This window comes from Vitis vinifera, chromosome 8 (genome assembly GCF_030704535.1).
Source record: "Vitis vinifera cultivar Pinot Noir 40024 chromosome 8, ASM3070453v1".
Taxonomy (NCBI): Eukaryota; Viridiplantae; Streptophyta; class Magnoliopsida; order Vitales; family Vitaceae; genus Vitis; species Vitis vinifera.
This window is the reverse complement of record NC_081812.1, coordinates 21,549,591-21,573,622: the sequence shown is the minus strand read 5'-3', so window position 1 is coordinate 21,573,622 and position 24,032 is coordinate 21,549,591. Positions and strand designations below refer to the sequence as shown.

The following is a 24,032-nucleotide window of genomic DNA, read 5'->3' as shown; positions in this document are numbered from 1 at the left end:
CTCAACTAAGAATTAATATTTCTAAAACCTATTTAAATCACACCAGGAAGTGCAAAATTGTTTTCAAATTCCATCAGTGTATTTTTTTTTTCAAATATGTTTTTTAAAAAATACAAAAAAATAAAAAGTTTAAAAAGAAGAAAGACGAGAGAAAAACCTCACACAACATAACTTAATTTCATCGTATTCTTAAAAAGTAAGGAACCATATTTTTCTTCAAATGTGACGGAAAAACTCAAATTTTATTTAGTAAAAGATGTTTAAAACATTTATAAAATATAACTTTTAATCAAAATATGGAACTCAAAATTAAGAGCCGAGGTTCAATGTAAACACATTAAAACATTATAGGTTTCAAATTTCATCGTATAGTATATTTATAAATGTATTTTATTTTTAGAGAATTATTGAACATTTTTATCTAAAATATTTTTATTTATAAAAAATAATTTTGATAAAGAGAATAAATGTATAAAGATGGTAATGAAAAAAAAAAATAAAAGCAATGATAAAAATGAACCCTTTTTATATCTATTTTTTTTTCCAAGTTAAACAAGGTCATAAATGAGAGGAGGAAAAGAGGAAGGGGCATGATTAGAGGCATGGCTTCATATCATTTAATGATTGCAGATTCCCTAAATCCAGGGCAGAAAATGGAGTTTGAATAAAGAGAGAGAAGTGAGGGAGTGTTATTTTTTTATGATTAGGAGGAAAGATGAGTGAGTGAAGAGTGAAGAGGGCAAAGACAAGACAGCTTAGCATGCAACCCTGGAAATAGAAGGATCCTTGTCTCTTAGACATCATGATTATCACACCCCCTACTCCTTTCTCCTTTCTCATTTCTCATGCCTTCCTTTCATTATCATCATCATTACCTTCATCATCATCATCATCACTTCTCTCTCTCATGCTTTATTTTCTTCTTCTTTTCCTATCCATCTCAACCTGGGATCCCCTGTGTGATGCTGCCAAAGATAGAGACAGCCGACCATAAATATATGTTTTTTTTCCCCTCCTGATGATGATCATTATCATCACCCATCATGCTGTTCTTCAAAATTTCTAATGAAGTTTAGGAAAAAGGGTTGCTTTTCATGCTTCATGTTTATCTGATTTTTAATCATTCATTTTGAGATGCGTACATTATGTTTCATCATTCCATCTGTTATTTCCTTTGATATTTCAGAAAGGTATGGCTTTGAATGTGATTTTCACATCCATCCATTGAATTTATGCATGGTATTTTAAAAACTAAATTAATAAAAATATTTGAATAATACAAGTTCTTGCAAATCCACCTTTTTAACTTATGGACAGTGTTATCCAATGTTTAATCAAACTTTAATCATACTATTAAGCTTTTAACCTCCTAAAGTTGTCACCTCGAAATTATAATTTCAACTTGGACTGAAGCCAAAAATAAGATTTATCCTAAGCCCAAAGCTAAAAAGAAAAATGATGAAAATCATGAATTTATTTTCAATGGAAATGAAAGAAGGAAAAAGAAGATGTTGAAATAACAAAGGAAGAAGAAAGAAAAAACCTACAATGACCAGATTATGATTGTTTTGGATGATGGTAATAATAGTAGTAGAGCTTAGAATGAGAAGAAGCTACCATTGACAAAAGATTTTTTTTTTCGGAGGAAGATGGAAAATGGGATTTTGGAGAAAGAGGAAAGAAAAGTGAAAAAAGAAAAAAAAGAAAAAAAAAGGGAAAATGGTAATGATGAGGAGTGTTGACCAATGGATGGCTTGGCATATACGTTTCCCTCGTGTGGTCAATCATAGCCTTTCCCTCCCCCAATCATTCCCATTCCTCCCCCAACCCCCATAATCTCCTTTTTCTCAGACCTTTCAGGCTTATTTTCCCTCTCTCTCTCTCTCTCTCTCCTCCTCCCTCTCTCATCTTTCATCTTCAACCTCATCCTCATCCTCCACATGATTATCATCATCATGCTCAGTAACTCATACTCATCACCATCATCATGTCATATGTTCAACCCGAAGGTTAAAAGGCCTGGTAGTCTGCAGACCCACCAAACTCCACTGTCACCCCAAGCCCAGTTCCGTCTGTTTGGTTGCAGAGATAATGGAAGAAAAAGCCCCATTAAGGTTTTTCTCAAAAACCCAGCTTATATCTCCTGGGACCATTATTTCAAGTCACAATCAGACCATTTCTGGACCTAATATTCCTATGCCAAGAGTTTCCTGGAAACATTTTCAAAATACTGTTTTGCCTTAAAACACAGGTGGATGCCAACAATCATTCATACAGAAGATGAGGTTAGGCGATGGATCATTTGTCTGCTTGCGATTGTTCTTTGTCCTACATTGAAGGAGACAAAAAAATATGCCAAAACAATCACAATCAAACGGGTTTCGAGATTTGTTTCCAAGGCGGCTTCTCAAGATTTCAACCGCAGAAAAAGAAAAATGACAGAGACAAAAATACACTCAAGAGTGGGCTCTTTGTCTTACATTTTGCAAGCCACACTGTCCAAAACGATAGCTGTAAAGTGTTCATGCAGGTACCGAGAATTCAAATTCATGCAAATATTTCAGAGAACCAGTTATTTCCACAGAAGAAGCAAAACTACAAAGAATCTCCCCTCAGTGTCCTCACAAAGTCATGCCAATCACAGCCATAAAGATGAAAATCTGATTCACGGGTCAATAAACAATAACAATCATAAAGATTAGAAAGTTTATCCACACTAATAATGACTCATTATTACTCAAATAATAATGGGGCGAAAGAAATTCCGAGAAAACTCTCCACACTTCTTATGGTATCTAACAACCTAACGTCAATGTATCTTCAAGAACTACCCAACAAAAATAACTCTCTAGCTCATAAGTACTGAAAACTTTGTATGTATTATAGTGGGTACCTGCGGTTATTCCTCTAATCATAAAATATTTCAAATGAGGACTCAAATCTTATGAACATCTGGTTTCGGGAACATGGTGTGCAGATGGAAGACAGGAAATTGTAGGCTAGTATTGGCTGGATAATATGTTACAGCAAGGGCTAACTAGCCTAAAAGGCAATCTCACCAGAAGTGCCGTTTCTGCAAATCCTACCCTGGGGTTATACTTCTAAACATGTCCTAACTGTGGCCTACAAAAAAATGGATTACAACAAAGCAATCCCTGTTGATAGCTGGGGTATGCATTGCCAAGAATGCAACGACAAAGATAGAGAAGTGATGAGACAACAAATGATGGAATCATAGAAGCATAATATATTGTTTGGTAAAATTTAATGGTAGCAATAATTGAGGAAAGTAAGTTAGTTCATAATGTTTGGCAAGATGCAGTGAAGAGCATAATTGGCACAGAATGCCACTCTCTAATTTGGATGAGTGCTGAATTACATAGTGGAAATAATTGTGCTTTGAAACCACAGCATTCTACTTTAGATGCAAAAATATAACATTTGTAGACATAAACGCCACAGTAAATGGTCAAAATAAATATTGTCATTAGCAGGATGGAAGACGGAATTCATGACATTTCACTATGAGACTTTTTAATGGCCCCAGAACTTTACTAATATCGACCCTTTGATATAGAAGTTTCATCATTTTGACCAAAGCTACCATCAATCATTATAGTGAATATAACTGATGTTCAAACCAAATATTCAAACCTTGACCCTAAGTGGGTGGGTGAAAAGAACGGGCAAAGCAAGGGATTGGTTAAGAATTTGATTGGTTAGTGAACTGGGCACTGCTTGTTTTGGGGTGGGGGGTGATTGGTAAAGAATATGAAACCATCAATGAACTTGGTCTCAGGTTTTTGATCCCCTAATCATGCTTTGAAATTTTCAATTATACAAGTATGATATGACCAAGAGCAACTAGGATTGATAATGTAGGCAAATATATTGAATAAACGTCTGAAACAAGATCATGAGGAGAACAGAGGAAACAAAAGAAGGAAAGTTTGTAATCTGTAGTAGCTATGTTTCAGAAAAGAGGGAATTGATCCTTGGAAAGGAGTTTAACTAACTAGCATGGAATAGAAGTCACTGGAAGATGCTTCTGTGGACACACCCAAATGTACATTCTCATATTTCAAACAACAAACCTGAGTGAAATCTGAAGCATATTTCACCCTTCCAGAAATATCATCTGGGAGTGTAGACCTAATTTTTTCTTTTTTCCAGGTATAAAATTTGATCACTAAACTGACTGTATTGGAACCAAATAAGTGCCAGCAACCAAATCAAATAAGAAAGTGTTTCAGGAAGAGCTTGAAACAAGGAGTTACAGGGAGCAAGCTAAGAAAAAAATTGCCTGCTTAGGCAAATAAAAATATCTTCCACATTTTTCCCTTTTTTTTGGATAAAAGGAAGAAATAAAAGATTGTCTTCTTGAGAACATGATCCAAAGATGATTGTCTTTTATCACAAAGACACTAAGAAGACACAAAGAATGCCACGTGAGTGAGCAGAGAGAGCAGTTTGAGTGGGAGTTCTCTTGGTCTTAGACTAGATGCTACTCTGTTCCTTTCTCTTCATATCTATATTTCTTCCAAACAGTACAAAAATTCTTACTTGAGTTTTAAGAATTGTTTTCCTAATGAGGGATGGAACAGAACATTTTACGGAGATTTTCTATGGATGATTAACAGGCAATGAAACTAGTTACTACCTGTGAAACTCTCAGTCATTTCATATATCAAAAAGTACAACTAATTACTGGTCAAATTAGGATGAAGTGAACTAGAAATTTGAAAAAGAAAGGAAAAGTAAAAAATCATTTTAATGCCTAGAGTTAAGTGAGTTGATGGAAGCATCAAAGCTACTGAAACAATCATGTCTGGTATACAATAAGTCATGCTCCAGTGCCATAAGGCGAGGATAGCATGGTCAGGTAAACCATAGGATGGCTAAGGAAGGTGCAACTATATTTGATTTAGATTATGCTGTAAGTTTCTTCCCATTTTAGGAATAATAGCTTAGTTTAGATGAGGTTAAAAGTTTAAAAAGTTTTTCCAATTGTAATGAGAATAAAGATCCATAAAGATTTCTTAGCCTAAGAGTTTAGTTTAACAGATTTTGATTTTAGCAGCTCAAGGAATCGGATATGTTAATGATTCCCAGAGAATTGGGCACAAATCTAGCTAATTAGTTGGGATTAACACTTTGTTAAGTTTTAAGTTCAGTATAGGATTACATCTTGTTGATATAAATAGAATAGGATATGTGTGTTTGCAGCATATACTTTTGAAGTAATTTGAATTGGAATGGAAAAATATTATTCTCTTCTCTTGTTATCTTCCCATAAATGTGTTTATGAAGACAACCAAATAATCCCAATTTAAACTAACTCAACCATAAAGGAAGAATGGTTGCCCTACTGGACTTATTCCACTCTTTTAGAAGATGATAATAAAGTATAAAAATTTAAAACGTACTGCTAGTTGAATGTGAATTGAAATGAACTGTAAGAACTAGCAGTCCTAATGCGTACTTAACCAAATCATCTCCAGCAGTAAAGAGTAAGTAGTTCGATTTCAATTTCAAATGGTATGAACAAAGGGGAATTATCATATGAAGGAGTCAGGAGTCTGATATGGCTTAGAATGCAATGACCAAGCTAGGTTAATAGAAGGAGCATTCCTTTTTGGTTGTGTTGATGCCAATGAAGGATCAATGTCAAAATGGTAGCTTTCTAAAAATTTTAGCAATGAAGAAGTAGTTTCTAGCAAAGGCTATTCTTTCTGGTGTTACTAGGGCCTATTGTGATAGTTACAAGCAAGGTTGGTTGACACATCAGAAATTAGGAAGAAATGGACCAATTTGTAATTCTTTTGTGCACTAGAAAGAAATAGCCAGTTAGGGTTGAAACCAACTTCTTGGCAACTTCTCTCAGTTGAACCAAGAACCAAGATGATAAGTAAAAAATAGGGGACAAAAGAGGCAACACATACAACCAAAAACCCTATTTAACACAATAATCTGGTAACAGCAGCTTTATTCTTAACACATCTAGTAGTTTTTCCATACACAAGACAAATACTTAGGAAATTAAAAACATGCAGCCAATCAAAAGCAAATATACACAGATATAAGAAACTTGCAAGATTATGTACAGCGGTGACTAGTAAGCTGGCCAACTTGTTCCATTACAAATTTGATTTGCGATACAAATTGAAAGCATGAACCCCTTCAAGGAGGACAATGTTGCAAACCATATGCAAGCAGAAAAGATTTAGAAGGTTTTATAAATATCTCAAGGGAGCCAATGGTTGTGGCAATAGTCGAGTAACTTGTAAGATGAAGGCAATATAAAGGTTATTGTCACTTACATAGTTGTTGGATTATCAAATTGTCCAGCTATTCCGGAATATGAGAATAATTGGGAAAAGGAAAATCTGCTAGTTCAATCTTCTCCTTCTAGGTGCACGTGAATCTCCGCTGTCCACATCTGAAACTCTTGAAGCATCATTTCGTCTTCTGGAAGATGAAGTAGAAAGAGACACCATAGAGTCTATTTCAACAGCAGTATCCACTGTTTGACTCTCTGAGTGTATAACAGCAGCAATGCTTGAGAAAGAATCTCTATCATCAACTGGTGGAGGCTGCTCTTGCCTTCCTATAGGTTGGCTACGGAGGTATGCCTCAAATGCGGACGAAAATGAAGAAAGAGTACTAGATCTATGAGCTTGTGATCTTCGCGGAAACAATGATGGAATCCTGCGGCTTTCCACAGCCTCAGAGTTATTTGTGCCGCTCTGTGTTAAATCCACCACATCATCAGTGGGCACAGTTACATTCTGCTCCCTGCGAATTCCCCGAGAAGTGAGGAGCCGATTAATCAAAGAATTACTTCTCTCAAGTGTATCACGGGCCCCATCCTGATCCTGATTCTGAACTAAATCCCGGGTTAAATCAATTCTGCTTCCAAGACGCCGAATCATTTCTTCAACTGGAAATCCAACATTCCTTTGAATCGTTTGCCTAAAGCTCTCAATCCTCCTTGCATGTGGCCTAAGAGGAACCTTGAGACTCGAATCCTCCTCAGGCTCATGGATGTTGTTCCCACGGCCATAAATTGGGGTCACATTCTTAACAGTCACCTCTCCCTTACATACTGGACATTCCTTAGCATCCGAATGCACATGTAACCATCGGTAAAGGCATGGCCAACAAAACAAATGACCGCAACAAGTCACAACAGGGTCCCTAGCCAAGTCCAAACAAATATTACAATCGAAAAAACTCCCTTCACCACTGCTACCCTTTTCAATATCATCCTTTCCACCCAACCCCTCATCCTCCACATGTGTAGTCTTATTTTCACACATTTTGGGCACTTCATTGTCTCTTTCCTCAGCCGCAACACTTCCCTCACCCTCCTGTGGTCTGCTCCCATTGCCGGTATTGGCCATCAATTCCATAGAAATGTTTCTAGCTTCAAGAGGAATCTGAACCTGTCGCCACCTCCAACGCTGCCGCGTCCTAAGCCTCAACGATTCCCTAATTCTATGAACAGGTTCTTGAACCCAATCATTCAGGCTCACCGGGTCATTCGATCCGGATCCGGGCTCAGGACCTGGACCTAGATTCAAATCAAGATTCATTGTGTGGTCCGATGTTTCATCACCCATCACAAATTGATTAGCCCCTCACAAAAACCCCGATTTTTGCGCAAAATGGTGACCTAAGCTCAGCAGATAATCAAAATTGTAACTTTGCTTCATCAGCCATCACAAATTCAACACAGCCAAATAAAAAACCCTACCCTTTACACAAAAATAGATAAACCTAGGTCAAGGTCATCAAGATTGTAACTTCATCTCACCACCCGCTTCAAATCAAACACACCCAAGTCGAAAAAAACCGATTTCTACACACGAACAGTGACCTAAGCCCTACCCGAGTCACCAAAGCTGAGATTATGCAATTCAAGTAAGTAAATGAAAATCTAGGGTTTTTGAGAGTTAAAAGAAAAAAAGCAAGGCGAAAATTGAGAACCTGGCTTTGATGATCAGCAGAAGACGATCGCGAGTCCCCATAGATGGAGCTCTCTCTGGATCAGTGATCCGTTCTAGAGAGAAGATTGTCTGAAAAATTGGATTCGACTACAATCTAGAGAGAGAAAGAGTGGGTTCGGGTATGAGTTTTGGGTTCAACCCCAAGCTTAGAGGGTGTGGGAAATTTTTGGTGCACCCTTCTAAAGCTACAAATTTCTATATTAGGTTTTTTTAGGTGATTGCACCATGTGAAATTTATAATTAAAAATTTCCTCTCTTTGACCTTTAATACTTTATATTATGTGTGGTGGCACTCATCCATAGGTTTGCACTCTAATAAATATATATAGAAATGAGTATGTTAATAATATTGAGATAGAAAGGATTTCAAAAAAAAAAATGATAAAAAGAAAAATCATCTTAATCACAATTCCACGTGGCATAATATAATAAAGCTTTATACATTTTAATAAAAGAGTAAAATATATAAATATATCTTAAAATCACATGCATTAATAGATTCAAAGAGACAATATTTATAATGATCTAAGATAATTTTTAATTAAAAATATAAATAATTGCATCACTCGTAAACCTTATAAACTCACGATGAAATATCCTCTCATATTCTCTTCAAAAATGAGTTTGTGAATGAATAATCACAATTTCACGTGAATTCGTATACTAAAAGTTTATATATTTTAAGAAAATAATAAAATATATAAAGATGTCGTAAAATCACTGGGTCAATAGGTTAAAAAAATAATATTTTATTTTAAAAAAAATAATATTTTATTTACATGGATACTGAGTGATTGTATTTAAGTTAAATTTCAATTAAAAATATAGAAAATTATATCTCCAATAAATTTTATAGGCTCATGATATCATATTATTTCTAAAAATGAGTTTATGGGCATAATATTAATTTATTTAAGGTTATGAAGTTTATGCATTATCGAACTTCTCTAAAATGATTATTATTTTATAAAAAAAAAGAATTTCATCGTAGTTGACTAAGATTAAGGTGGTGCTTGTTTTTTTACTTCATTCTAAATAGAACCTTAATGCTTAATAATGTTAAATATTAAATTATTTGTTTTTGTAATATTTTATTTCTGTTAAGTATTAAAAAATAAAAAAAAATCAATATATTATTTTTTCTATTTAGAAAAAACGACATATTTTGACTTTTTTTATTCAATAAAAAGTTTATAATAAATTATGAAAAATATAAAAACAAATAACCTAAATTCTGAAAACAAATTATTTTTAGTAAAAGACCAAAAAAATAAACATCCTCTAAGTAATTTTGATTAAGATATTACTTGATTGAATTTCTTTTTTCAATCTCCACTTTAGGAAGAAAAAAAACCTATCTTACTATGAAGTGAGATATGTATAAAAGTCTAAATTTTCACGTTAGAAAGATGACTTTGTTTCAAAAATCATTACTAAAGAGTCTGTTTGATATGATTATAGGAAACACTTTTAATATCTTTAATATTTAAAAAATTTTATCATTTAAGTGTTAGAAATGTTAAAAATATTTTCTATAATTACTGTGAAACGCACTCTAATTTTCTAATAAACTTGAAATTCCATGGAAAATTAGTTTACTTTTTTAAACTAAAAAAAATTATTTAATAGGGACATAGGAGGGCCTTTAACTTGCTGCCCCGCACCTCACAAAAGTCACCAGCCACATGGAATTCAGCCTGCATTAACCTTTCTACAATTCAACCTAATCTCCCCATCCTTCCCTGTTAACGGGCTAATGTTTCCCATCTTTACCATGGACTGAGCAAAGCTCTGAAAGAAGGCGCTCTGATCACCACTAAAGCTGTTCACAATTGCGATTATTTTAGCATTGGGTGTTGAAAATAACTCTTGATCGGATTGGAGAAGGCCTTGGAGGCTTTGAAGATTGGAAAAGTAGTTATTATCAAAGTCATGACCGTCAGATGTATTTGTGGGATCAAGGTTGGCTAGACCAAAGCCCCCATTCCCATCCTCTGGACATATCTGTTGAAGAACAGCCAAGTATGTTGCGTTGAGCGTCGGATCTGGACCGCCGGTGCCCTTGAAATTGTATAGTCTCTCGCTGAATGTGCGACATTGAGCTTTTCCAAAGGTGTGAGCGCCTGTAAAATGAAACCAACTCCTCTAAGAATTCGATTCATGAGAGTTAGAACATGTTGGAGAAGTGGAAATTGGAGGAGTAAGGACCGGATAAGGCAACTAGATCGGTAATCTCGAGGCCAACTGCAGAAAACTTGTTGGAAATGTTGGCCAAGCCTTCAGAGGGAGAAGGAATTGAAGTGTTGGCTCCGGCTTGGTTGGCCGTTGTGCTGTCCCTTCTGCCCAGTAGAACAGTCCATGAAGGACCCCCTGACTGCAAGACACAGAGTTTAAAGTCTTTGCATGCATTATGCTTTCTGGGCAACCAAACAAGCCAAAACATGAAAAATGTTCTTACCAAAGAGACTGATGCCTCGGATGCCAGAGCAAGAATGTCAGCGCAGGAGACAACTCCGCGGCACGAACATTCAAGAGCGGCCTTGATGCGGTCAACTACCTCGAATCCCCGAGCGGACTTAAAATTGGGAGCAGCATGTTTCTCGCTCTGTATGCTCGGGCTGTCGTCCAGCAAAATTGAAGCATCACATCCCTAGTACAAAACCAACATAAAGATGAAAATTAGAAAACAACCCTCTTTCCAGATGGGAATTAGAAAGTAATATCAAAGTAAATAATTTTCTTTTACGTTGGCGAAGCAATCATGGAAATGTAAACGAACTAGGCTAGCTCCGATCCGGGTATCAGACGCCATGGCCTGGTGAACAATGCTGCGGACAATGGTGTATGCATTGGGGCATGTGCAGGAGTAAAAGGACGAGTTTAGTTGAGCAGTTGAGGGATGAAACAGTGAAGATATGAAAATGGTGGCAATTAGTACGAAGAAATGAGATGGAGAAGAGGCCATTGTTGATGTTGTTTCTCTATGACTCAAAATGCAGCCCCATATATAGAGGGGTGTCACACCATTACGCATCATTGTTTGATCATAAACCTCAATTTTATGGTATTGTTGATGAACAGAGGCATGTGCTATTGGGAAGAGTTCTACCATTAAAGGAAAATTTTGATCTTAGGTTGGTACTTTTCTTCTTTCATGGGTCCAACTTAGACTTTTTTTTTTTTTGGGCCAAGTTTAGAAATGAATTGGTGGAAAAAAAAATGTGAATGGAATATCATGCTTTTTTATGTTGGGTAGTAGCTGCTATTATTTGATATTCATTTGTGACCAATTCATAACTTAAGATGGAATCTGAATGTTGCCATTTGCTTATTTTTTGCTATTTCTTATGTCTATGTCCAAACATGAAGATATGGATCATATGGTTACCTACGAGGCATATGAACAAGTGTTTAAGGTGGTAGTCAAAGGGGTTTAATTAGGGTTTTAGGGGTTTATGGGTCTTAATGCTTGGTTGATGGTAATGACTACAAAAGTGAGTACCGTGTATTGCATTGGTATACTTTTCAACTCTTTAACTTACAATAAAAGTTGGAAGGTATTTTACGTACACACCCACTATGAGATCATTGTCATGATGAGTATTTCAAAGAATGCGATGGTGATATGATTTTCTATAAATAAACATTTCATATCGAGGTACAAAAGATTATAGTATCATTCGCATGATACACTGCAAAATGAAATTCGAGATTGCTAATTTGAGAGTACTATACTAATAATAATAATAATTAAGAGTCATCCTTAAAAATAATAAATGATTAATAATATTTTAGATATTATTTATGAATATATATTAAAAGTAACAATGAGGTGTAAATTCTTGATATATTAGCCTAAGATAGATATCCAAAGGGGGAATGAATTGAGTCTTGATTTCTTTTTCAAATTTTAACAAATATGAATTATGATGAATGTAAAGATAAATAAATGATAATATATTAAAAATAGTAAATAATAATTGTACATATATATAAAAAGATTAAGAAAGAGAAAAATGCAAACTCAATATTTTATAGGGATTCAATGTGCTCATCGTTCTCTTGAATGGTTTTAAGGAGGTTTTATACATATTCGACAAGAGTTGAAAACCCTCTAGTTCTAGACTGCATGAAAGCTCGATTTTGCTTTCATCAAAATTAAAAGGAATTAAATTTTGGTTTCACATGAGGGTATCATGCATCATACACAAATAAAGGTTCGATTTGCCAATTATTCTCTTGAATGGTTTTAAGGAGGTTTTATACATATACGATAAGTTGAAAACCCTCTAATTCTACACCACATCAAAATCCAATTTTGCGATAATCCAAACCAAAAATGAATTAAACCTTGGTTTCACATGAGAGGCCAGTTGTTACTTTATTTATCATTTATTACTTTATTATAATTACTATATAATTAATTAATTAAACAATTAAAGTACCAAATTACTAAATCAAATATTTTAAATTTTATAAAAAGGTTTATCAAAAACATTCAAAGAAATTTACCAAAAGAATTTTTAAAAATAGCAATAAATTTCATTAGAAAATTTTCAATAATTCTAGTAATTTTCTAGAAAAAATTCAAAGAATAAAACCTCTTATTTAATAATTATCTATTGGATAAGACTTCACCACTACTATCAAGTAAATATATGTATTTAATGAGAGCTTGATAGTTTATAATTAAAAGTAAATATAATATTTTTTATCATAAGCAATTAAATACATCTATACTTTATAAAAAATTAAATACCACATAATTCAATATATAATAAAAAAATTCAAAATTCAAAATTGAAACTAAAGGAATCTTCCAATCAGAAATTTATTTAATATTTATTAAATATAAAATTACAAAAAAAATCACATAGATAATAATAAAAAAACAAATTTGGATGGTGGTTTCATGAAAAAAAAAAAAGGAAAAAAAAAAGGATGGATATTCAATAGATTTTATAAAAGAAAAGATATTATTTATTTTTTTTTAATTTCACTGAAATCTTAATACTGAAAATAAGTGATTTTTCCCCAAAATATTTAACTATAAATACTTTTTTATCTTTTTAAAATTCAAATTTTTATGGGTGCAAAATATTCCATTTTCTTTTCAATTTTCAAAAATTTTCACTTTTTAAAAGTTTCTTTTATATATAAATATAAATAAAAATATAAATATTAGAAAGCTTCTAGGCTTCTAGCCCAATCATTATTTTATTTTATATTTTTATTAGAAAATAGACTTCTCGGAAATAAGAACCATAAGCTGGCATGAAGTTGACTATGGCACAGGCATTTAATGCATGATAGCTAAATAAATCAATATGTACTGCAGTGTCTACTTTGCCCCCCTCATAACCCCACTTTGGGCTCAACCACTGGCATTGGGCCCCACTTTGGGTTCAACCACTAGAATTGGGCTGGGATCTGGGAATTGGGCTTCAGCCCAGTAGAATGAGGATAAGAAATTGGGCAGACCATTTCATCAATTTTTTTTATGAATATGATAACACTTATAAACGTGAAATCACATCAAAATTTCTTTGAAAAGCTGAGGTAATGAAATTGTACTGCAATAGTCCGCCAATTGTTGTTTATGGGTTTGTCTCTTTTTTCTTGACTTTTTGCTATCATTCTTCAATCATCATGGCAAAAACCATGAGACAATTTAATTATAGTCTGCTTTCAAAATATTTATTTTTATATTTTTTTTGGAAAACCTACAAGTTAATTAAAAATCTAATCGATAAATTTAATTTTTCACACGGAATTTGCCTCTACAGATATGAACTTTTTACCCATCAGTCAATGCCTACCTAATCTTTGTTCTATTTTTTTTTTGGAAAAGAAAATTAAAAAAATAAACAAAAGAAAAGAAAGAAGAATTGAAAATTGCACTTGACGGGTAAAATTTGCCTAATTACACCACTCATAAGGCAAGAAAATTTTGAAAAGCTATCTCGAGATACTATTCTTAAAAAACAGATTCGTAGGGTGTGAAATCGAATATCATAAAAGATTTGATTTATTTTTATTGAAGTCAAATTTGTTTTAAGAGGAAATGATCAGAAGTCATGGGTGTCAGCTCACAGGAGGTTCATATTGGGGTGCAATAATGCCACTCCTTCACCAGAGCCTCATATCGAATGCCATAAAGCCGGATCCCACAATTCTAGTCCAAAGCCGACTTAAATATTATTGTAGAACAAAACCCAGTTTGGCACCTACCGGACCACCAAGGAAAATGCATTCAGACTGACATCGGCCCCATGTTCCCAATATGCTGCAGCTACTCCTGGTGCATGCCAGATTGAACTTAAAGTTTAATATGAGTTGAAGTCACATAGAAAAAAAGAAGGTATATATCGTTCTTTATGCAAAACAAAAGCAATGAATGGAAGAGACAAGAGGGTAGGTAACCAACCAAAAAAGAGTCCTTATCCCAGTTCCTAAGGAGACACTGATAAAGAGGAGTCTATCACTGCAACATATTCGACCACTTGCTTATGGTTCAATGGAAGGATGAAAGGAGCCTGTAAGTACAGCAGAATGGGCTACTCACTTCTAGTAATTTTGTTCCAAATATTCCAATGCCATCGTCTAGTGCTGATACCTCTCGCATACCTGTGAAGTGTGGAAATTGAGGGTGAATTGATGTAGTTGAAAGATGGCTGTACCAGAAGATCACCCAAAAGTGAAATGACATCAATTTTAATGTTCTTACAGGAAGCTGAGGTAATGCAATGGTAGTGCAATAGCCTCTCAGTTGTTTTTTTTATGGGTTTGTCTCCTTCTAATTGACTTGTTGCTAAGTTGCTATCATCCTTGAGGCTTCAACTATCGTGACCATATTTCAATGAAATAATTATAACCACAAACACTTACGTTTGATTCTATTGCTTTTCAATCTAATTTATTCTTTTGCATTAATACCATTTTTCCATGCAATACTGAATGTCATAGTTTGTTTTCACTTAAGTAGATGTAAAACAAGACTGATTACACTGAAAATATAATTAAAATATGATAATGAAATAAAAATTGGACCAACTTATAAAAATATGAGCAATGAATGTAATAACGTGATTAAGATACCTACGACTTGTTCAAATTAGATATTAAAATTTAAAAATAAAAATTAAAATGATATTTGATAAATTTAAATTTATTATTTAATTTTTATTCTAAGTATTAAGGTTTAATATTTTTAAAATTATCTTGACATGTTTATTTTTGTTAATTTTAATTAATATTTATTTTTATTAATTCTAAATAATAAATTTATTTGTCCAACGATGCCAGAAATTCAACATCACCCTGGAAACCTAGTCCCCTACCATCGTCCTATTACAATTTGGTAGCCATCCACCACTTGACATGCACGTCTTTGACTTTTCCAAACTCTCCTTCCCATGCCTTCCTGCCTATATATTCCCTGCTTCCATGGTGCGACAACCAAAAATTACAAACACCCACGTGAAAATTTCTGTAGAAGATGATGTATACATACAAGTAAAAGTCGTATTAGGGGTTTGAAGTAAATTGAAGGAAGATGATATGGGGAAGAAAAGGGTGTGAGGAGCAGCAGCTAGGGTATGCATACTACGCACTGAGGGTTTTGTAGAAATGGGGTTGAGTTTATGGTGGGGGACTGGGGAGGAGTGGAGAATGGAGAGAGAAGATTAAGAATACGAGGTATGAGGAAAAGGAAAGAGAACAAAAGAGAAAAGGGGGAATCTTTTCCGTGAAAATGTAAGGGTAAAAAAAAGGTGAAAACTGGGAAGAGTGTGGATACCTTAATTTACCCACAAAACTGAAGTGGAACTACTGTTAATCTAGCTGTATCTGTTGCCAGTTGCCACTCCCTCCACTGGAACAGTCCAATCTCCCCTCTCTCTCTCTCTTTCTCTCTCTATTTCTCTATTTGACTACATGCATGTTAGCACGTGAAGCTGGTCCCCAGCTGCAACACCCCTTTGCTAAATGTGCACCCTCCATTCACTTTGTTATGTGGTGCACCTATACCCCCATTAATTCTATACTCGTTTCCCCTTTTCTTTCATGGGGTCCAAGCCAAGCCAATCTCAATTTTATGTGGTTGTACATTTTCTTCATCTTCTTCTTGTTCTCCTCAACCCCAAGCCAATACTATTCTGGTGCACAACCTGATATTGGTCTGCTAGTTCCGCCATTGCAGATCCCTGTTCCCATGAAATCATCAACATCTGTTTCTGTCCGAAAAAGAGAGGGCAACCGATGAAATAAGAGATGCATGGGGATAAGATGATAAAAAGGATAGACGAAAATGTGCAAAAGCTCTCTTTGCCTTCGCTGTTCTATGAGTCTTTTTCCTTTTGCACATGGCATCGTCATTTCCTTTGGCATTATTCAACAATTCAGAACTTAATTTGAAAGCCATATTTACACCCAGATGTTTCAGGACGGGAAATCAGAATAATGAATATGAAGATGGGAAAGAGGGAGAAAATTAACAAGAGATGCTTATGGTATGATGATAAAGAGGAAGGAAAAAGGGAGTACAGAAATTTGATGAATAATAAGAAATGCAAGAGATGGTGCAGTTATGGCATACGACAATGGAGGTGCAGTTGCGATAATAATGGCAAAGGAGAGGCTTAAATCCATGCACTTTTCCCTCCATTGCAGGGTGTTGCTGATAGATTGAAAGCAACTTGCAATTGGGAATATAAAACAATACATTTAACATCTGTAGAAGATCAAGATCACATTGTAAATTAATAGGCATGACTTCATCAAACTAAGTCATGATTTTATGTCGCTAGCTTTTCTGAGAAAACCTTGAGCCTAGGCTTGGCGGGGCAACACACGGCTAGGGCTCTGCTTCTGCTTTTGATGGTGCGGTTTTCTTCTCCTATCAAATCCAACTTCCTTCTCAACTCCACTTTACAAGTACTTCACCACAGTATAGTAGACTCATCAGATCTGGTTCTGGTGCCGAAAGAGTAGTAGATCTATGATCTACATCAAACCCACTACTCTTCTTCTGGACCCACACACACTCACCCAAACCTTAAAGGTGAAACCCACCACCCCCCATCCCCCACAAAATAAAAAAGTACACACAGCATGCCATACCAGCTGCATCATACAATGATGCCATAAATTAATATATGAATTTTGAATCAATCAGGAGAGTATTACGCTTTTAGTAGGTAAACAATATATTTCAGTGGGAGATTGATCAACAATATTCTCTTTTTATCATTTCAGGTGATACCTAGCCCCATAGTGTCAATTGCTTTTGGTCTTCTCATGAGCATTGCCACATATATCTGCAGACGGCCGGCAGGGTTTGATGGCTAAAGACTGGGTCCAACCGTTCGAATATTATTATTATTCAAAGGGCTGCTTGGGAAGCTAGAAAATCAAATTAAAACAATGGGGTGGGCATCGGGCATTAGGCATTAGGCATTAGGCATGAGGCAACATCACTTCATGATCCAGTAATATTGATTTTGTGGTATGCACTGGCCCATCAAAGTGTTGGTCCCAAAGCTATACGGAGAGGCTCCGAATGTTCAGATAATACCCCATAAACTAATGCGTCTACACACACACATATATATATATATAAATAAGGTCAGGGCTAAGATTCCCCATCAATTCCAGTATTCCATCAGTGTGGGCCCTTAAGAGTACGACATGCACATCCGAGATCCCCATAAAACTAGCTCATTTCCCCTCTTCTTTACGCTTGCTTTGCTCTTCTAATCTTCTGCCTCCATCAACACACTAATTAATTTCTTTAAATTATCATGGAATGCCATGCCATCGGATATATCTCGTATTCTTGTTAGACAAATCTTATGTATTTGTGCTCCATGGGTATCTATGCTTAGCTTAGGAAATACACTTCCATATGGGTATTTATCCATTTGAGGAGCCAAATTTTGAGAGTTTTAAAGCTTGGGTTCCATGCATGCTTCTTCATTTTAATAAAAATACTTTGAAATAAAATTGTAAACTCAAACTAAACCTCATCACAAAGACCCTCTTACTTGACCTTTTACTTCTATTTTGTATGTTGACTACACACCCCTCTTCGTTTCTTAACATATGGGCTTGAAATAAAATGCCATTTGAAGTCTCATAATTTTTTCCAAGCACATGGTCGTACTTTTGATTATTTGTCCCGTTTAGGTATCTTTAATAATCAATTTGTTGGAAAATAGTTAAGTGTCACATGATTTTAACCTTCCCGTCCTAAGTCAAGAAGAAAAAAACACAAAGCTTGGCTCTAAACTTGTGGGCAAGGTCCGAATCTCTTGCCTGCCCTACAAATCCTAGATATGGACCTTTAACCAAGTATGGTCTACTCGTGTATGTAGGCTAGGGCCCAAAATGTTTGGGTCGGTTGCAGAACCCACAACCTTTTATTTTATTTATTTATTTTTTCCTAAAAAAAAAAAATTTAAATATGAGTATCCAATATCAATAAAATGATGTTAGAATGTGTTTATTTTTAATATTTAAAAAATAAATATTTTCAAGAGTGAGAAATGCTAAAATACTTCCCACAGTCGTGGAACGCATTCTTAAAATATAACAGGAGGGATGATGGCGAAGATGGGCGCGTGAGAGAAGAGTGAGAGTGGGGGTGGGTATGAATTAGAATGTGGTATAAGGTGCAAGACTGAAAGAAGTGAAATAGAGGAGGAGAGGTGGAGCATCTGGGTCGTTGTTAAGAGTGGGACCCACACTTTTTCTAAAAAGTATAAACGATAAAACTACCCACCTCCCACCATTTTGTATTCTCCCCCTCCACCCTGTCTTCCCCTCTCCGTACCCTTATCTTCCTTTCTCTGTCTTTACCTTTCACCTCCTCCCCCGGTTCCCTACTCGCCCCTCTTAATAGACTTAATGCTTCCTTCGACTAGAAAATGGCAAGAAAGAAAAAAATCTTTATTTAATTCATGTAAAAATAATAAGAAAAATAAACTGTACTAAAAATTATTTAAATATTATAAATTTATTTATTCGGTATATAAAAATAAATTTAAGGAAACATGCAAAAATTATTAGAATTTAATTTATTTTTATTAATTTTCTTCATTTTCCTTTATTTTTTTTAAAGATTTTTCTTGAAGCTTTTTTTTTTAACTTGGATTAGAGAATAAAAATTAAAAGAAATTAATAAGAGAATTATTATTTTATTATTTAAAATTTAAGAGAAAATATTAAAAAAGGAAAAAAAAAAGAAAAAAAAAGTTTAAATTCAATGGTTTTCTTCGTGAATTTTCCCTTTTGGGGAAAAATTAAAATTTTTGAAGATGTAAAAGTTTTCTAATAATTTTTTCTATATTTAGTTATTCTTACTAGTTTCTACTATAAATCAAAAAAATAAAATTTGAAAAGTTTTATTTTTATTTTTTATTCTTTCATTTAGACCCAATGCTTAAAAGATGTCGTAGAGGTCAAACACTTTTCCAATCTTTTCAATGTAAAAATTAATACATGGATTTATTATTAAATTTTTTAATCCTGTGAATCTTTTATATGGCAAGCCATTGAAGTGGGTCCAAAAATTTCAAAATCTCATTCAAACGTCGTCGTTTTTGCTGTCAGAAATCCACCGTACGTGCCACCCGCTCCGTTACAGCCACCTTTTCATCCGGTGGCCGGTCACCATAGACACTTGCCATGTCTCCACACGTGCGCCCCTCCTACTATTCTCGCTATTCCTCTATGCTCTGTGTGTGGTGCAACAAATAAAAGCTAGAGAGAGAAAGAAGAGAGAGAAGAGAGTTATTAAAGAGAAAATTTTCTTGGGTTTGCAGTATATTTTGGGTTTTGGGTGCATTCTTCTCTCTCTAAATCTGAGCTGTGAAAGATCAAATCTCTGAGAAACCACCATCTTATCTATCAGCTATGAGGATCAGGCGACGCCAGGTACCGTTTCTTCTCCCTCCTCCCCCGCCGGCACCGCCTTCAGATCTCCCTCCCAACCCCTCTCCGCCGGTGCAACACCACAACCACCACATGGCCTCTCACCCACATGAAAATCTGTCTCCACAGCAACTCCAGACCGACCACTTCCGCCCACCGCCGCCGGATCAAGCGAATCAACGTGTCTCGCCTATGGGAGCCGGAGCCGACGGGTGGGATTGGCCGGAAATGGAGAAGAAAGAGTGTTTGGTTGGTGGAATAACCCCTTTTTCTTTCTTTTTCTCTTTGTTTTTATTTTTTCTTTCCTTTGTTTTTGTTTGTAGAACTGCACTGTGTCTGGGTTTGATTATAGCTGCAGCCATGATTTGTTTGTTGTCGTTTTTGCAGGAGTTGGGAGGGGATGAAGAGGTTGAAGATGAGGGTTTGAGAGATGGAGAGAAGAGTAATGATACCAGGTAAGAATGACAGAAAAGTTACCCATGTTCTCATCTTTCATCAAATCTCGTAGTAAAAAGGTGAAAAGAGTGAGACCCATATATAATTTGATTTCCATCTAAAAAATATAAGGAAAAAAAAGGGGAAAAAACTGTAAGTGGGAAATACTGTTGAGGTGTTTTTATATCAGCTTTGGCTTGCCACCATACCTTCACATCTATCTAATCTTAGTCTTTTTATTTTTATTTTTTCTCTCCTTTTCTTTTCTCCGTGTTGCCTAAATAAAATGCCCATGCGGTGCACATTAGCATGCGATGCTGGTCCCCAGCTATAATACATCATCTTGTATTTTGCACTCATATTTTTTTCTTTTCCGGACTGTAAATTTTGTGTATGTGGTTGTGGATCTTCTGGGTCTTGCTCATTTTTAGGAAGGGAAGCATCTTTGGTGCAGAAACTGGTTCTGGGGTTGTGCCATTTTCAAGTTCTTCTGATCAAGGTAAAGATTTCAGTATCGTATTATGGTAAAAAAGACCAAGAATGACCACAAGATTAGCTAGTGCTGAATGTTGTTGTTGATGTTGTTGCTATGGTTGCACTTGGGCAGTTGGAAGGTGGTGTGAGGGAGAGAAAGCGTTTCCATTGAAGAAGAGAAGAGGGAGCTTTGAAAGGGGAGGAGGAGTGGTGCCGATGAACCAAGAAACGATAATGGAGAAAGAGAAGAAGATGAAGACCAAGATGAAGACCAAGATGAACAAGAAGTGTGTTCAGGAAAACGATGATGAGGAGCATGGATCAGAAAGAGAAACCAAACAAGGATTTGATAGCTCCACCACCACCACGACCGCCGCCGCCTCCAGTGCAAAGAAGAGGTCTAGAGGTGGTGCACTCATGGAGGGATCCAGGTGCAGTCGTGTTAATGGCCGAGGATGGAGATGCTGCCAACAAACCCTTGTGGGCTACTCTCTCTGCGAGCATCACCTGGGCAAGGGAAGGCTGAGAAGCATGAGCAGTGTCCGAAGCCGCGCCATCGCCAGGAATCAGACCCAGGAATTATTCAACCCTTTATCACAATTACCCCAGAAAAACCAGGAGCAGGAGCATCCTCTACAGGAAGATAGAGCAGACGTAGCTGATGATGAGAAGCCATTCACGGGTGGTGCAAAGAAGAGGGTGAAGATCGGGATGGTGAAAGCTCGATCCTTGAGCAGCTTGCTAGGTCAACCAAGCAGTGCGGTTGCAGTTGCTGCTGATGATAACAAGTAATGAAGGCAATATTTCATGTGGGGAGGGATTGAGTGAAGGAGAATCAAGCTAGTGCAACTACTATCATTTTGTTTGGGATTTTCCCAAGTGTTGAAGAACAAGTCCCCTTTATCAAGTGCCCTCACATTCTCACTGTGGCCTTATTTTATGAGTGATGGGTCTAATAGTAAAGAAGCAGCTCAGATTTTTCATTTTCTTTTTCAGTTTAATGGATATTTTGGGCCAGGAATATATGTACTTCTATATCTTTTCTTATATTTTGTGGGGAGCCACTGCAAAACTCCCATCTCTCTCTTGACTCATGTACTGTACTCACATGCGCTGCAAACTGAATTTTGATTTAAAAACTATAAGGAAAAGATCAAGATTTGTTGAATGGATGATCGATCCATCAAGCTGTTAATTTTGATTTGTATAAATTTAATGATCATGTTTATCTTAATTTGTCGATGAGAATCTGGAAAGTTCATGCTGAATTTTGATTACTTGGAATATGTTATTGAATCAAATGATGTTCTAACGTGTGGATGTTGAATTACATCATTTATTCTTTTATTTTTTCAACATGATCTTTTGCAATTTTTTAAGCGTCTAAGTATTGTTTCTTTTATTTTTATTCTTTCATCTACTTAGTATGAGGATTATATACCAAATAAAAGCAGTCTGGAATTGAATCCTCTCAAAAGGTTGGTTGTAGTTTCCATTTAGTTTCCTCTATATTACTTTGATCTTCACTCATATCACAAAATAAAATATGAAAAAGATAAAAAGAAAACAAAAAGAAATTAAGGGTTAATTAAAGATAACAAAAATGGGTCCATGGAAATATAGTTGGAAACTAGGTAGAATGATAGTTGTATAGAATTCTAAATATAATGTTGATTGAGGGCATGTTTGAAATGTTGAAACTATGTCTAAAAGATTCATTTTCGTGAAAATTAAAAGTCATTTTTATCATAATTAATTTTGATTTTATCCTTTTTCATATGGTGTATTGAGTCACTTTTATTTCCTATCCTTATTCTTATATATTTCCATTTATTTAATTTCAATAAAATGTATATTAAAATGATTTTTTACATATATGATCATGATCATGATCATGACAGGCCATGGGAATTCTAGGTGACCAAACTCAGCAATTTTTCAATTAGAAATTAACTTCAATACCATCCACCATTATTGTCTTACATTAACCTTGGTAGACGCAACTTTAGAACAGGTCTGCACATTTTGTTCAGGGACATGGGATATGACATTCATTAGGCAGGAGTTGTGATAATAATAAATAACTAACAAGGGTGCAATTCTCTCTCTCTCTCTCTCTCTCTCTCCATCTATCTATCTATGTTTTGTTTCTCACCATTTTTATGCCAGAATCCGAGTATCTACATTGGATATGTTAACCAGTAGAGCAGCTGAAAGTCTCCAAGAGTATTGGGATTCGAAACCTAACATCAAAAGGAGATACAACCATTCTGTACTAATGTTTGTACCTCTTTCCCAATGCCTAAACCTGCTTGGTAAAACCCCTATATATATTTCTTCTAAGAATGAACCAATATTTCTGGGTACCTCATTTTCCATAGCTTTGACTAGTTCAAGATTCTTTAAAGATGACTTGTTGGGTGAGAAAATGAATGTTAAATTAACATTTCCAACCAGGATAAAACAATTATTTCCATTTCCTGTTACTTCAATGTCAGTAGAAGAGTTGGAAGGATGTGAGTAATTTACTGGATTCCTTCTGAGGCTTGAATATTTTTTAAACTGAAAGAGCTGGGCTTCCTACCAATTCATATGAAGTGGTTCATGCGCTGGAGAAAATAGCCCAAACATGGATGGCTGGTTGTGGGGAGTCAACATCAGTGGGGTTAAGCTAACAAGAAATGAAGCGGTGGCTATGGTGAGAATTTTTGGCTTGGCATTACTTGTCCTAAACCAGCAAGGGTAAGTTTTAGGCATTGGAACTGTTGATGGTTGGTATAACAATACAAAAGATATTAATGGTGAGGTGAATAACAGTGACGCGGTTGGATAACAGTGACGCAGTTGGACTCTTGTGTTCTCCTTCCATAAGATGTAGCTGAAGAATGATAAAATCATAATTATAATCTTTGGAAGTGATTGTGGCACATTCTCTCACCTCCTTGACCCACAAGTGGAAAACTGTCATGACACCTGAAACCCCGGCCTAATGCCTGATGGGGTCTCAAGCTTCAAAAGAATCTTCTGAGGCCTAGTTACATATGAAGTCCCAAGGGCCTGGTAGTGAGAGCTTGTTAATTCCCCAGTACTCTTTGATGGGGTCTCTGGATTTATTCTACCTTAAAGCCACTATTTCTTGATTGGATATTGATTTTTTTCTTCTTCTTATTTTATTTTATTTTA

General features: G+C 35.4%; 3 protein-coding genes across 5 annotated transcripts; 1 reads left to right on the top strand and 2 right to left on the bottom strand.

Annotated features, from left to right (window-relative positions):
* Positions 1–6,080: 6,080 nt before the first annotated feature.
* Positions 6,081–8,193, bottom strand: LOC100260713 (uncharacterized). Of its 2 annotated transcripts, none has more exons than XM_003632674.4 (2): positions 7,990–8,193; positions 6,081–7,904 (listed from the first exon to the last, which is right to left on the bottom strand). In XM_003632674.4, the coding sequence occupies exon 2, from the start codon at positions 7,620–7,622 to the stop codon at positions 6,390–6,392; it is 1,233 nt and encodes a 410-aa protein (XP_003632722.1). In that variant the 5' UTR covers positions 7,623–7,904; positions 7,990–8,193; the 3' UTR covers positions 6,081–6,389. The 2 variants fall into 2 exon arrangements, with proteins under 2 accessions (XP_003632722.1, XP_002279934.1); XM_002279898.5 differs by having other exon boundaries at positions 6,081–7,675; positions 7,990–8,191.
* Positions 8,194–9,596: 1,403 nt separating this feature from the next.
* LOC100265920 (peroxidase A2) lies at positions 9,597–11,043 on the bottom strand. Its single transcript, XM_002279884.3, has 4 exons — positions 10,756–11,043; positions 10,468–10,659; positions 10,218–10,383; positions 9,597–10,132 (listed from the first exon to the last, which is right to left on the bottom strand). Exons 1-4 carry the CDS (start codon positions 11,041–11,043, stop codon positions 9,702–9,704), a joined length of 1,077 nt encoding a protein of 358 aa, XP_002279920.2. The 3' UTR covers positions 9,597–9,701.
* Positions 11,044–19,727: 8,684 nt separating this feature from the next.
* Positions 19,728–22,017, top strand: LOC104880119 (uncharacterized). 2 transcript variants are annotated; one of them, XM_010655579.3, is made up of 4 exons: positions 19,728–20,189; positions 20,328–20,395; positions 20,807–20,874; positions 20,983–22,017. In XM_010655579.3, exons 1-4 carry the CDS (start codon positions 19,923–19,925, stop codon positions 21,639–21,641), a joined length of 1,062 nt encoding a protein of 353 aa, XP_010653881.1. In that variant the 5' UTR covers positions 19,728–19,922; the 3' UTR covers positions 21,642–22,017. The 2 variants fall into 2 exon arrangements, with proteins under 2 accessions (XP_010653881.1, XP_019076988.1); XM_019221443.2 differs by having other exon boundaries at positions 19,737–19,943.
* The last annotated feature ends 2,015 nt before the right edge of the window (positions 22,018–24,032 follow it).

Coding starts and splice junctions, on each gene's coding strand:
- LOC100265920 (XM_002279884.3), bottom strand. CDS start 11,043: ATGCGTAATGGTGTGACACCCCTCTATATATGGGGCTGCATTTTGAGT. Junction 10,660..10,755: donor TCCATGATTGCTTCGCCAAC/GTAAAAGAAAAT, acceptor GTTTTGTACTAG/GGATGTGATGCTTCAATTTT. Junction 10,133..10,217: donor CGATCTAGTTGCCTTATCCG/GTCCTTACTCCT, acceptor TTCATTTTACAG/GCGCTCACACCTTTGGAAAA.
- LOC100260713 (XM_003632674.4), bottom strand. CDS start 7,622: ATGGGTGATGAAACATCGGACCACACAATGAATCTTGATTTGAATCTA.
- LOC104880119 (XM_010655579.3), top strand. CDS start 19,923: ATGAGGATCAGGCGACGCCAGGTACCGTTTCTTCTCCCTCCTCCCCCG. Junction 20,190..20,327: donor TGGAGAAGAAAGAGTGTTTG/GTTGGTGGAATA, acceptor TCGTTTTTGCAG/GAGTTGGGAGGGGATGAAGA. Junction 20,875..20,982: donor TTCAAGTTCTTCTGATCAAG/GTAAAGATTTCA, acceptor GCACTTGGGCAG/TTGGAAGGTGGTGTGAGGGA.